We start from the raw sequence: 15040 nt of genomic DNA on the forward strand, positions 1-15040 counted from the left end.
TTTAAACGGAACCCTATAATATAGCTATAGAGTTTTTAACTATACCTATTCTATCTTATAATTATTAACAAGGATTACACGATAAATAAAACGAACATTAGAACATTTGAGTATTTATTTAATTATATACAGATAATAATTTATTAAATAATCACAACAGCATATTTTAAAATAATTTATTTATTTAATAAATACATTAATTTCTTATAAAAGTAAACACAGCAGCAGCTATTACAAAGATGCTGGCGCTAATAGAGGATGCAGATGATGCTGTGGAATGAAGAAAACTATATTAATATCATTATGTTAGAATTAACAATTAAGTCATAATAAATAACTATTTGTAAATAGTCAAGTTCACCAATAAATAGTCAACTTAACCATGAATAGTAAAGTTCACTATAAGTACATAGACATTTAACCATACATACGTTAAGTAAACAACAAAATAGTCAATTTTACCAAATATACATAGTCAAGTAAACGATAAATAGGTTGTCATAAATAGTCAAGTAAAGTGTAATAGTCAACTTATTCTTACATAGACAAATAAACCATAAATAATCAAATAACTCAAAGCAAGTTTATAAGTTTTAGAGTATTTAAATCACATAACGAGATACGGTTAATAGACTGGGGTAGAAGCCTTTAAAAATAATAAAAAGATAAAAAAATCGCAGTCGGATGAAACCCATTAGAAAAGGAGGGGTATATGATGAAAACAAAAGGAAAAATAAATTACGGTCAATCCGAGTTCGGGAAGTGGGAGGGGGGAGCTTTTGAGAGAAAAAAATGGTTTCTCTCGATTTCCGACAAAACTACAAGTCCTACGGAAAAAAGTTCAATGGCAAAGTTGTAGGTAATAAAAAGTTCTACAACTTTTGTGTTCACAATTTTTTCACATAACCTCAAAATTTAGGTGAAAAATTCAAAAAACCAAGTTTTTGGTCTTTTATTTTTATCTACTTCAAATTTTTTTTTTCTACGAAATTTGGTGGAAACGTACTTTATTATGTCCCAAACACACTGTAATTTATTTGATTCAAAATATTTATTTTTTCGCCTTATTTTGAATTAATACCAAAAAACAACCTTATTTTCAATCGAAAAGTCACCCGTCAAAATATCAGCTTTTTTCAAAAACTTGGGGAGCCTTTTGTTCATTGAAATCTCTACTTTCATATGGTGTAAAAAAAATAAACATTACCATAGTAAATGTTCTCAGGAAACGCATACAAACAGTGTGATAATGAGCTTTTACTAAATCAGGCACACAAAGTTTTTGAAAAAAGCTGATATTTTGACGGGTGACTTTTCGATTGAAAATAAGGTTGTTTTTTGGTATTAATTCAAAATAAGGCGAAAAAATAAATATTTTGAATCAAATAAATTACAGTGTGTTTGGGACATAATAAAGTACGTTTCCACCAAATTTCGTAGAAAAAAAAAAAAATTGAAGTAGATAAAAATAAAAGACCAAAAACTTGGTTTTTTGAATTTTTCACCTAAATTTTGAGGTTATGTGAAAAAATTGTGAACACAAAAGTTGTAGAACTTTTTATTACCTACAACTTTGCGATTGAACTTTTTTCCGTAGGACTTGTAGTTTTGTCGGAAATCGAAAGAAACCATTTTTTTCTCTCAAACTCTCCCACTCCCCGACACACACCCCTCCCATCGCATAGCATCCCACAACCCTCCCACTTCCCGAACTCGGATTGACCGTAATTTATTTTTCCTTTTATTTTCATCATATACCCCTCCTTTTCTAATGGGTTTCATCAGACTGCGATTTTATTTTGTTTCAAAAATTATCTACTCTAGTCTATAATTAATATTAGTCCATAAAACTATTTAAATTAATCTAAGTAATACTATTAAATAATCAAATAAACCACGAGTAGTCAAGGAAACCATAAAATAGTCAACGTTAGCAATAAAATAGTCAACGTTAACAATACAATAGTCAACGTTAACAATAAAATAGTCAACTTATTCTAAAATAGTCAAGGTAGTCAAACAACTTACTGCAAGTCTGCAATTCATCAGAATAAGGATGGTCAAAGTCACATTGACACCTGCCATTTCTACAGACAACTACATCGCTCATTCCTTGCAAATAACATTGGCTGGAACGAGAACATGTTTGGAATAGACCTGAAATAAATAGAAAATCTTACTAATAATAATGTGAGAGTTTTGTTCTCTAAAACGATTTGAGATTTAAACTATCTTATCTCTCAAGATGGATCGAACTGCACATGGTGTGCGAATTTTATTATAATCGGTTAAGTGGTTTAGGAGTCCATTGAGGACAAACATTGTGACACGAGATTTATATATTATAATATTAAGATAATTGCGAGGATGGATATGTGTGCAGGTGTGTATGTTTGTTACTCTTTCACGCAAATACTACTGAACCGATTACAATGAAGTTTAGCACACATATAGAGGGTAACTTAAACAATTTATTAAAGGTCGGAAAGCTAGTATATTACCTATACAAATCATCATTCAATAAAAAATGACTTACCTGTAATCTGCCAACACTGACCATCCCTAAAGTGGTACCCGCTAGAACACATACAAGAACCATCCACACAAGTACCCGCATCTCCCATGGATGCTCTACATTGTTCTGTTATAGTACATGATGAATTGAAGCCGGGGGATACTGTGGGTGAAATATTATTTATTAATGTTTTTAATATCATTATTATGGCCATTATGTTAATCTATACTAATATTATAAAGTTTGTACGTGATAATCTCAGGAACAACTGGTCGGATGTGATAAATTCTCTGGTGTTAGATAGCTTTTTTATCGTGGCAGGCTATCATCATGCTAAGACCAACAGGAGCGGATCACTGCGGGTAAAACCGCGGGGCAAAGCTAGTAAGATAGATAGATATTTAGATTCGTCGGGATAAATTGTTTATCATTGTTTATCCCGACGATTTCAACACTTTGTAGTTTACATAATCAAGTAGATATAAAATTGTTATTTTTCAACTACCTGCGTCCTGCACCTATTTTTCTCCCTTTTAATTATTTTCAGAATATGGACTAAAGTTTTCGAAAATAAATTTATTACACACATATTTTAATTAAAATAAATAAACAAACTCACTTGTCCAACACTGCTGATCATAAGCAACATATTGTTGATCACACTGACAAGTGGAGACGCCATTATTGTCCTTGCAAATTGTGTTATCTATAACACAGTCTGTATCGTATGTGCAGGGCCCTCCGATAACTGAAAAAATTGTTTAAATCTATACTAATATTTTGAAGCTGAAGAGTTTGTTTGTCTATATTTATGTTTGAACGCGCTAATCTCAAGAACTACTGGTCCGATTTGAAAAATTCTTTCGGTGTTAGATAGCCCATTTATCGAGGAAGGCAAGGAGAAGGGAAGGTATAGGCTATGTATCATTATGCTGAGACCAACAGGAGCGGAACGCAGCTAGTTTGGCTATATGTGTAACTAACATTAATTATGAGTGTTAGGTACTAACAATAATAACGAGTAAATTTATATGTAGTATCTAAAATAATTGAATATAACTGCTACTAACTATGACTAACGATGATTATATTGAAGACAATTTTGACTATGGAAGATTGCATATAATATTACTAACGATGACTAAGTATAACTTGTGCCTGTAATTATGACAATAAATGAGTGTGACTAAGAGTGTGACTAATGCTAAGTCTTTTTTTAATAACTGACTGGCTTAAAATCAAACTACGACAACGAAAAACAGCTGCATGTTTTGACATTTTAATTTTTATTTGAATACTTAGTGAGTGAACGCACTAGCGGTTAACCGCTAGTGCGTAAGGGCACTTACTCAAAATTTGAATTTTATACTCTCTTTGGGATATCATTTAACTTTTTTTACTCAAAATTTGACTTCTATACTTCATGCCCTAGTCCCTACTTATATTATAAATGCGAAAGAAGTTTATGAGGATGGACGTGTGTGTATGTATAATTGTTACTCTTTCACGCGAATACTACTGGTCCGATTACAATACACTTTAGCACACATATAGAGGGTAACTTAGATTAACACTTAGAATAGACTTTATCCCGGAAATCCCACGGGAACGGGAACTATGCGGGTTTTTCTTTGAAAACGCGGGCGAAGCCGCGGGCGGAAAGCTAGTGGGATATAATTTTACTTACCAGGCGCACACTGTTCGCCTTCCAATTGGAAACCTTCAGCGCAGTCACATTTACCACTAACACAAGCGGTGTTCGCTGTTCCAGTACATTCTAGATTTGACTGACAGCTGTCACCCAATTCTGTAATAATTGAAAAATAATAATCAAAAATTTTCTATTGCATGTGAAGAACACAGAACACAGAAATAGTTCTGTGGTGAAGAAAGTAAATGTGATAAACATACATATTTAAATACTAGCTTCCACCCGCGACTCCGTCCGCGCGGAAAAATTAAGAAAAATTACGATTAATTTTTTTTCTACGTATTTTTCCGGGATAAAAAGTATCCTATTTCATGCCCAGGATAATAAGGTATAATTATACCAAGTTTCATCGAAATCGAACCGTTAGTTTTCACGTGATGCCTGAACATACAGACAGACAGACAGACAGACAGACAAAAATTTTTTTAATCACATATTTGGGCTTGGTATCGATCCAGTAACACCCCCTGCTATTTATTTTTTCAATATTTTCAATGTACAGAATTGACCCTTCTACAGATTTATTATATGAATAGATAATATAGTATAAGAAATAACACGCGAGGCCGGGTTAAATATTAGTTTGAATGTAATAAGAATGTACTGCGATTCTACACAGCTATCTAATTGATGTAGGTAGTTGATAACAAATCGCAGCGAGTCAACGACTATTAGTAAAGTGAGGGTAGTTGGGTCGAACGTCGTCCAAGCCCCCCATCAGGCACGATTCGTACGAATGCGCCACGAGTTAAAGGAAAGCGGCTTTTTATAGTATTCGAAAGCTAGCATGTTCAGAAATGAAATAATGACAACTATTCATCCACAAAAATATTAAATCAAAAGTTACGTCTAACAATAGTTAAAGATACATTAATTAATACCACAACAAATATAATATATCTAATAGGTCCAAAATGGAGTAAATGCCTTTTCTGTTCAGAATTCTGATGGTAGGTAATCACTACATAGTATAAAATCGGTGTAAATACATAAAAAAACATACCGGACGAATTGATAACCTCCTCCTTTTTTTTGAAGTCGGTTAACAAAGTTGCTTTCTCTGCCCAATGTATGCTTAAATCTTTAAAACTACGCAACGGATTTTGATGCGGTTTTTTAATAGAAAGAGTGATTCAAGAGGAAAGTTTAAGTACATATATAATTTATTAGGTAATAGACGCGGTAGTAAGCTTGTATTATGTATAAATAAGCTATATATGTAAATAATATTTATAAATATAATTATTTATATTACATTATATACTCACCAAGTCCCATATTCAAGCACAATCCATTAATCTCAGTCAAATGCGCTGGGCACCTACAATAACCAACACCCTCATCATTCAAGACACAGTTGATTTCGACCTCCCCGGCCATACAGTCACTGTCTATTGAACATGTTTCACCAACACCTGTAAACAATTAAATAATCACTACATAGTATAAAACAAAGTCGCTTTCTCTGTCCCTATTTCCCTTTGTATGCATATGTATCTTTAAAACTACGCAACGGATTTTGATGCGGTTCTTTTAATAGATAGAGTGATTCAAGAGGAAGGTTTTAGTATATAATTTATTAGGTTTTAGACAAAGCGGGCGAAGCCGCGGGCGGTAAGCTAATATTATAAAGCTTAAGAGTTTGTTTGAACGCGCTAATCTCAGGAACTACTGGTCCGATTTGAACAATTCTTTCACTGTTAGATTGCCTAATAATCGAGGAAGGCTATAAGGCTATATATCATCACACTAAGACCAACAGGAGTGCAGCCACACGCGTGTGAAACCGCGGAGCGCATCTAGTCTATAAATAAGATGCAGCGCTGATTTTCAGAGGTGATATTTCAGATGGCAGTTTGAGAAAAGTTATCAAATTTTCAAATTGTATAGGAAGATATAGTCAAGGACTTATTGACTGGAGTTTGAGTTAAGTTTGAGTTGAGTTTGAGTTGAGTTTGAGTTGAGTTTGAGTTGAGTTTGAGTTGAGTTTGAGTAGAGTTTGAGTAGAGTTTGAGTAGAGTTTGAGTAGAGTTTGAGTTGAGTTTGAGTTGAGTTTGAGTTGAGTTTGAGTTGAGTTTGAGTTGAGTTTGAGTTGAGTTTGAGTTGAGTTTGAGTTGAGTTTGAGTTGAGTTTGAGTTGAGTTTGAGTTGAGTTTGAGTTGAGTTTGAGTTGAGTTTGAGTTGAGTTTGAGTTGAGTTTGAGTTGAGTTTGAGTTGAGTTTGAGTTGAGTTTGAGTTGAGTTTGAGTTGAGTTTGAGTTCGAATTTCTTACCAGCGAACAGCCTGCACATATTCCTACTACTGTCCCACACTGCGTTCTCAGTGATACACTCGCAAGTGCGGAAGCCCCAGGGCTCCCGTGGCGCCCCACAGCGGGACTCCGCCCCGAATGTGTGACAGTTTGCGTCGATAACACAAGAATCGGTGATTCGGCGTGTCACTGAAATGTAATAAAAAAATTATAAAACGAATCGAATTATTTCTATTCAATAAAAATTACAAAAAACATTTGAATGCTTTCTTTTCTAAACATTTGTGGTTTTACCACAAACATTCCATCCCCATTTTTGTTCCCAAATCTATACATATAATAAATCTGTAGGAGGGTCAAATCTGTACATTGAAAATATTGAATATAAATAAATAGCAAGGGGTGTTACTGGATCGATACCATACCCAAATATGTGAGAAAAATTTTTTTATCTATCTGTCCGTCTGTCTGTATGTGCAAACATCACATGAAAACTAACGGTTCGATTTCGATGAAACTTGGTATCATTATACCTTATTATCCTGGGCATAAAATGGGATACTTTTTATCCTGAAAAAAATCTTAATTTTTCCGCGCGGACGAAGTCACGGGCGGAAGCTAGTGTGTAATTTATAAATTCTTACCTTTAATACAGTCCCTCATATTAACATTATAAAAGAAGTTAGGGGGACATGCACATACACCATCTATAACAGTCGCTAAGAGACCACCACATTGCTCAGGGGTGGATGGCGTTCCTAATTCTGAAATAATATAAATTTATACGTACAGATATAAGAATAAAAGAAAATATCAAAAATTCTTACCTGTTTATTGAAAATAGAGGGTAGATTGAAAAATAACAAGAATACGACTCAGACTACATACTAATACCTATTATAATACCTATACATTAAATTACACAACAAATTATTGAAAAGCCCTGAATTCGTAAATTAACATTAAGTATATATTTGTTTGAAACAAAAATTATTTCACTGCGAAGAAATTTATGTAAATTATAAAACACACCAAATAATAACGAATAAATAAAAAATATTATTGCAAATTGCTAAAAAACTACTTGAAACTACATAATATTATAAACAACACATATTATAAAATACCAACTTATATGTTCTACAATGTAAAATTATTACCAATAAATAATACTACTACAAAATAATTGTTATTTCAAACTACCCACTAATACTTTATACTAATTACTACCATCTACCACTTCTACTACTACCTACATATTATTAAGTAAATAACTTTAGTTTCATTAGAGATTGATTTAAAAAAATAAAACATAAATAAATAAAACACTAACCTGCATAACACTTATCGTCAGACATATAAAATCCAACCGGGCAAACGCACGTTCTATCAACGCACAGCTGCGGTGACGGACACGCAGCACTTGCGTTGCATGCTGTATCGTGTACTGCTTGTACTGTGCGGTCTGTCATTGAGTGTTCTACATCGAGTGTGTGCTGTTCTATACGTTCTAGAACCTTAGATTGTGGCACTGAAATGTTTTTTTTTCCGTTTTTAAACGAGTTTTTTTTATCTGTATTATAATGAATAGAATGTAGATTGTTCGATAGTGGAATGCTTCGCGATACTAAAAGATATCGATTTTGAAAACTTCGAAAAATTCTATTTTATCCGTAATATTATACAAGCATATAGAAAATTCTAGATTATTTTTTAACTGAGCTATTAGAAAAATATAATTATAATGTTCTAGATTGTTCGAAGACACTAATTATATGCTTTTGCAAAAATAACGTATTATAACGCAACGCACAGCTACGGTGATTTCTTAAACAGCTAATTTTTAATCTGTGCTACTAATAGCAAGAATAAAGAATGATCTAGATTGTTCGAGTTCATTTATTATGTGCGTTTGTAAATTGTAACAATAACTTATAATAACGCAACGCACACCTGCGGTGACGAACACGCAATAATTCTACAGTCTAGATTGTTCGCTAGTGTGATACTTAGTAATTAAAAAAGATGGTTTTTATGATGAAAATTAAATATAAAAAATACAGATAAACAAAGATCTTACCGACACAATAGCTATAAATGAATGTATAATGATTAATCGAATAGGTTTGATAAATAAAATAAAAACTTACCAGTACTATCAACACAAGAAAACGTGTTAATATTACAAGCGCCTCCTGTGAACTGACAGTCAGAGTCTACCACACAACCATCGCCGACCGCTGAAAATGTTAAGTTAGTTTTTATAACTACCCGCATTTTTAGTTTTTTAATTTCAGTTTCGCCTGTTTGTTTTATATTAATAAAATTAATAAATCACATCTTCACTATATATTGACAGAGTTTTACACTAAATATAATGTACGAGTAAGACATAGGTTACACGCTCAGTCTGGCGTCAGTTCAGTCCATCAGAATAACGGGAGAATTATCGTCTAACCGATTGACTGACGGACTGATGGTTCAGAATATACCAAGGAATATACCTACCGTGTTTTCCAACTGACGCCAGACTGAACGTGTAACCTATGTCTGTCTATGTAAAGCAATGTTTATTTTGAACTACGTATAGGTACACTTTTAATTATATGTGTACAAAAAAACAATATTTTTTTCAAATGTTTTCAGTAACCAAGGCAATACAGTCGAAGACAAGAGATTATGGTGTATTATAAATGGTGTATTAGTATGACGAAAAAAATGTATTTTGATTATGTTTCTCTTTTTTTTTCAAATCTTAATTATTACCTTATATTGGTACCTACTACCTACTATACATAATAATATGACAAAGAACTAGTGTGATGAAATAAAAGTGGTTTTGTTATTATTTTTTTCATTTTGATTTCAATACATTGATACTTTATACACTTATTTTTTCTATCATTAATAAATTATCCTAAAAAACGTACCTTTTCCAATCTTCCTACACTCCCCCCTCTGCCGTTCATAGTACCCATCAGAACACACACACACCCCATCACATTTTAAACTGAACGGGTCTCTAGGGGTTGATAGACATTCTTCATCCCTTGTACAAGATTCGCCAAAAGATTTTGTGTTCCAACAACGACCGAGGAAATAATGAGTGCCGGGGAGACAAGCGCAGATTGAAATTGCTAGTAAAAAAAAAAATGCCAAAATTGTGTAAAATTTTTTGGGAATGGATAGAGACAACTTTTTGAATGTATTATAGTAACTTCGATAGTATAACTGACAGTATTATTTTTTTTTGCTTTTTAAGGTAAGCAAATAAAAGCAATTTTTGGTATTGTTTCAAATATATTGTTTTAAAAATAGAAAAAATTATCTTAGAGCTAGATTAAATATGATCGCCTCCTGGTACAGTGGCTGACGCGGGAGCGTAGAACCGAGGGGTCCTATAGGTTCGATTACCGGTGGAGACGAAGAAAAAAGAAATGTCTCGGTCTGGCAGGACACAGAAGGCTGATCACCTACTTCTCTCTAAAGAAAATCGATCAGTGAAACAGATGTATGTATAATGCATCTGCCCCTTACCCCACTTGGGGACATGGGACTTCACTAGATTAAATAAATTTATATATCAGCTTTAAGTTCTATATAAAAGAAACAAGAAGAAAACTTCTATACGTTCTATCATACGAAACCATAAAAATAACTTACTTGAATTAGTTACTTGTCTACATTCATAGTTACTAAATAGTCTGGAACATTGAGTTGTGTCCACGCACGGCGATGAATAATATGGTGCCACTGGAAATAAATAAATATGTAATAAAAATTAAAGAAAATGGAATAACATTAACGTAAGTAACGAAAAAAAAACAGCTGAACTGAGAACCTCCTTTTTTTACTAGCTTTCCGCCCGCGGCTTCGCTCTCATTTTCATAGAAAAACCCGCGTAGTTCCCGTTCCCGTAGGATTTCCGAGATGAAACCTATCCTATGTGTAAATCCAAATTACCCTCTATATGTTGGCTAAATTTCATTGTAATCGGTTCATTAGTATTTGCGTGAAAGAGTAACAAACATTGTGCATGTTTGTTGCACATCCATCCTCACAAATTTTCGCATAAATAATATTAGTAGGATAGGATTAGTAGGAAGTAGGATAGTAGAATAGGAAGTAGGATATAGGATTTATTTATTTAAATAAGGTTTACTTACCCCTAATACAATCCATCCCTCCCCTCCCCGGTTCTCGTCCCGTGGGACACTTGCAAGTACCTTCTACACATATACTACCATTGCGACTCGAACAATCACTATCATTCGTGCATTGCCATAGAGCTGATGCTGCGTGGACGAGCGCTGAAAATATTATAAGGAATTTTATACGCGACTAGCTTTTCGTCCCCGTCTTCGCCCGCGTTTTCGAAGAAAAACCCGCATAGTTCCCGTTCCCATGGGATTTCCAGGATAAAACCTATCCTATGTGTTAATGCAAGTTACCCTCTATATGTGTGCTAAATTTCATTATAATCGGTTCAGAAGTTTATGCGTGAAAACCATACATACAAACCTTTCCTCTTTATAATATTAGTACTCATAGATTTACTTGGTCATAATAATCTTTGAAATATCAGGTTAAAAAATAAAAACGGCATGGACTTTAAAGAGATAAATTTAATAAATCGCGCGAAAATACTAAATAGGGCATTATTATGACAAATTAAAGGAGCCATAGTCTAGTTATGTATGATGTCTAAATAGTTAAGCAAAGAACGAATAATTAATGTTTATAGTAAGTAGTATTGAAAAAAGCAAAAAAATGCAGAAAATAAACAGTATTATGGAACATCGATAGAGCTTGGGTTGAAAAATATGCAAACATGAAAATAAATTATTTCTTCTTTTGTCTTCAGAAGAAGTAAAGAGAAGAAATAATTTATTTTCATGGACAAAGTACATTGAATAAGATGAATCTAAGGACTTCATTTCAGTATTAAATCAAGAAAATTCACTTAAATAAACACGAAAACCATAACCCTCTTTATGCATAATTGGTTACTAAACAATACAATAAAAATACAAAAAATACATACCCACAATTATAACTATTTTTCCGTACATTTCACTATTTAGCACAGAGTACTATGCCTATAGACTAAACCTAGTAAACTATGGCACAACTATCAGTGTTTTAAAAATATCGAAACACCTGAAGGATATTATTTGATAATTTATCAATAATTTGGTGATTAATGCGGAGATATAGTGATGTTTAGACAGTTCGCTTTTATTATTATTTCTTTTAAAAGTTTTTGTTAATTATGTAAGTATATGTTAGAAGGTAAACATATATTATGTAGGTACATATTATATTATGATTTGGATACTAGATTTCCGCCCGCGGCTTCGCCCGCGTTTGCAAAGGAAAACCCGCATAGTTCCCGTTCCCGTGGGATTTCCGGGATAAAAACTATCCTATGTGTTAATCCAAGTTACCCTCTATATGTGTGCTAAATTTCATTGTAATCGTTTTGACGTGAAAGATTAACAAACATTCATACATCCATACATACTTTCGCATTTATAATATTAGTAGGATTTAGAGGGTAGTTTTATTACATCAATAACTTATTTGTTTTGTAATTGAAAACTGCATAATATAATCAACTCAAGATATAAAACCATTAAAAAGCTACGTATTAATACAATAATAAAAATAAATAATTAAAAAAGGCATCTATACTAATATTATAAAGAGGAAAGGTTTATAATTATGTATGTATGGTTTTCACGCACAAACTGCTGGACCGATTTCAAAAATTCTTTCACCATTAGAAAGCTGCATCTTCACATAGGCTAGGTTTTATGCTATGCGGGTTTTTCTTTGAAAACGCGGGTGAGATTGTACCTAACACCTAATAATACCTAATTACTTTATTCCGTGTTGTCTAGTTTTAGAAATTATTTACCTTTCTCTTAAAACACTATCTAGAGCTATCTAGTGATAAAAACGTATCAAGATTTTACGCTACACCGCGTCGCACAAAGAATTTTTCAAATCAGACCAGTAGTTCTTGAGATTAGCGCGTTCAAACAAACAAACTTTTCTTTATAATATTAGTAAAGATTTGTTTCCCGACTCCAGCACGGCCCGTACCCTTAAACGGTGCCGGTGTAGTATGAATCATGCTATAAAGATCTAAGCACGCATAGAGACATAGATATCAGAAATCAACTTTATTTTATAGTATACTAGCTTACCGCCCGCGGCTTCGCCCGCTTTGTCTAAAACCTAATAAATTATATACTAAAACCTTCCTCTTGAATCACTCTATCTATTTAAAAAAAATCGCATCAAAATCCGTTGCGTAGTTTTAAAGATTTAAGCATACAAAGGGACATAGGGACAGAGAAAGCGACTTTGTTTTATACTATGTAGTGATGATGTAGTGATAAAGGTATTCCTATTAGAATTATACTCTAATTTGGACATTATCAATATTTATGTATCTTAAATCGTCATATACAATGCAGGTGTGAATGTTATCTGATAACGTTATTATCAGGCGACTTTGTATGAAAATCACATTTTCTCAATCCCTGAAGACTATGAATGTTCTTATAATTATTATTACTAGCTTACAGACCGCGGCTTCGCCCACTTTGTCTAAAACCTAATAAATTATATACTAAAACCTTCCTCTTGAATCACTCTATACACATGTATATTAAAAAAACCACATCATTTGATTTAAGCATACAAAGGGACATAGGGACAGAGAAAGCGACTTTGTTTTATACTATGTACCTAGTGATATTATAGGTATTCTTGTCTTAATCTATAACATCTATTTATATAAATGACTATCTATATTTTTTTAATAAATGCACGTGTTAGTTACTTAATTCATAACTCAAAAACGGCTGAACCGATTTGGCTGAAAATTGGTGGGCATGTAGCTTAGAACCAGGAGACATTTAGATTGATTGATTGATTGAGACAGATTAGTATTTAGTACTAGATCCCACTGCAGGATTAGTGCGTTCATAATTGTTTTGATGAAACCAAAATTTTATGCATACCTATTTATAATTAGGAGAATATATTATTATATCAACTAGATTGCTAGTCACAATTTGGCCTCAAGGATGTTTAATCATCATCAAAAAACTACATATATGCACTCACTAATCCAGACTAAATATTACGATTAACGGCCCTGCGCCCTAATATTTTGAAAAAAAAATTACAACCCGGGCAGAACAGGGGTAAACAGCTAGTATATCTAAGTTATTAAAGCAAAAGCTTAATTTTCATGAATATCTGTAAATATTAGTGCGAATACAAAAATGCTTTACAAAAATGAACCATTCATGATATTATCACAGACTAATAATCATTCCCCTTATATTACTTTACTCTTTGCTAATAATAATATACTACGTAATATCACAGACTAAGTAATATTATGCTCTTACTATGGAATACATTAAAGCGCCATCTAGCGAACGCTTTTAAAAGTAGAACTAATTAAGAATTCACAAGAAATTGATTAAAGCGCCATCTATCCATATATTATCAATGTATCACACAGATTTTAATCTAGTTTCATGCAGTTTAAAAAAATGCATGAAACAAGATTAAAAACAATTTTTGTGGAATTAATTATTTAAAAAAAACTTGTTCATTTTGATCTAAATTTATATATTTTATAGGTTATTTTGTGAATGTTAGCGCCATCTTCAAAATAAAGTTTGAACTTTATTTTGTAGATGGCGCTATTTATATTATATTATCTTATTTTTGTTTATTTCATTTTCCTTGCATAATAAATTTATCGCAAACAATATAGTTTTATAAAAAAAAAACATACCGGCCGAATTGATAACCTCCTTTTTTCGAAGTCGGTTAACAACTACAATTTTATTGATAAAAATTAAAATCATTTGATTTAAAAACTATATAATCTTTATTTTCGGCCATCTAATAACGGGTTCCGTGGTGTAGTGGTTATCACATCTGCTTTACACGCAGAAGGCCGCCAGTTCGATCCTGGCCGGAATCATAATTTTTTTTATATTTTTATTTTTTATTATTCTCCCTCCTAGTACATAGCTTTTGAACAGAAAAACTAATATTTCGCAGAAATGTAGCTCTATTATGAACTTGCTCTTGAACCTTGATGCATGTCTTCAAACCGGATTATCTCAAGTACAGGTGCATAGAGTAATGATAAAACAGAGAAAGCTATTTTATTTATTTACAAGTTTTACCCCGCGGTTCCACTCGCGTATGACTATAAAATACTCTATTTAGTATTTAGGAAAATAATTAAGGATGGTTCTGTTAATTTTGTAGTTTATGTGTATAAGCTTGATAATGTTATATATGTCATTTTTATGTAATTTTGAATCTAATTTCCATCATCAAATAATAATTGATTTAAAGTTTTTGAGATTGATTTTTAAGATTTCTAATTGCACTCCTATGACGTATCACTTCTTGATAAAAATAAAAAACACATATTATTTTATTACTTCGACCTTACTGGGGTCACGAGGATGATAAAAAATCAGTTTAATTTAATGCAACTGATACACCGAAATGAACAC

The 15040-nt window shown here is 32.4% G+C and overlaps 1 protein-coding gene and 1 non-coding gene across 2 annotated transcripts; one reads left to right on the plus strand and one right to left on the minus strand.

The window, feature by feature from the left end:
- Positions 1 to 155: 155 nt before the first annotated feature.
- On the minus strand, positions 156 to 11548 carry LOC123704540 (multiple epidermal growth factor-like domains protein 6). The gene is made up of 14 exons (XM_045652921.1): positions 11521 to 11548; positions 10643 to 10786; positions 10140 to 10229; positions 9407 to 9613; positions 8627 to 8716; positions 7810 to 8007; positions 7121 to 7240; positions 6498 to 6665; positions 5495 to 5641; positions 4203 to 4322; positions 3135 to 3263; positions 2537 to 2677; positions 2029 to 2157; positions 156 to 270 (listed from the first exon to the last, which is right to left on the minus strand). Exons 1-14 carry the CDS (start codon positions 11546 to 11548, stop codon positions 197 to 199), a joined length of 1785 nt encoding a protein of 594 aa, XP_045508877.1. The 3' UTR covers positions 156 to 196.
- Positions 11549 to 14420: 2872 nt separating this feature from the next.
- Positions 14421 to 14493, plus strand: Trnav-uac. The gene has a single exon. It is a non-coding gene; the product is annotated as a tRNA-Val (tRNA).
- The last annotated feature ends 547 nt before the right edge of the window (positions 14494 to 15040 follow it).

This window comes from Colias croceus, chromosome 30 (genome assembly GCF_905220415.1).
Source record: "Colias croceus chromosome 30, ilColCroc2.1".
NCBI classification, from domain to species: Eukaryota; Metazoa; Arthropoda; class Insecta; order Lepidoptera; family Pieridae; genus Colias; species Colias croceus.

Excerpts from the sequence above, each read along its gene's own strand:
- LOC123704540 (XM_045652921.1), bottom strand. The coding sequence starts at position 11,548 with ATGTACGGAAAAATAGTTATAATTGTGG. Across the intron at positions 10,230-10,642 it reads AGGGATGGATTGTATTAGGG|TGGCACCATATTATTCATCG; the intron begins GTAAGTAAACCT and ends ATTTATTTCCAG. Across the intron at positions 2,678-3,134 it reads TGATCAGCAGTGTTGGACAA|TATCCCCCGGCTTCAATTCA; the intron begins GTGAGTTTGTTT and ends TTTCACCCACAG.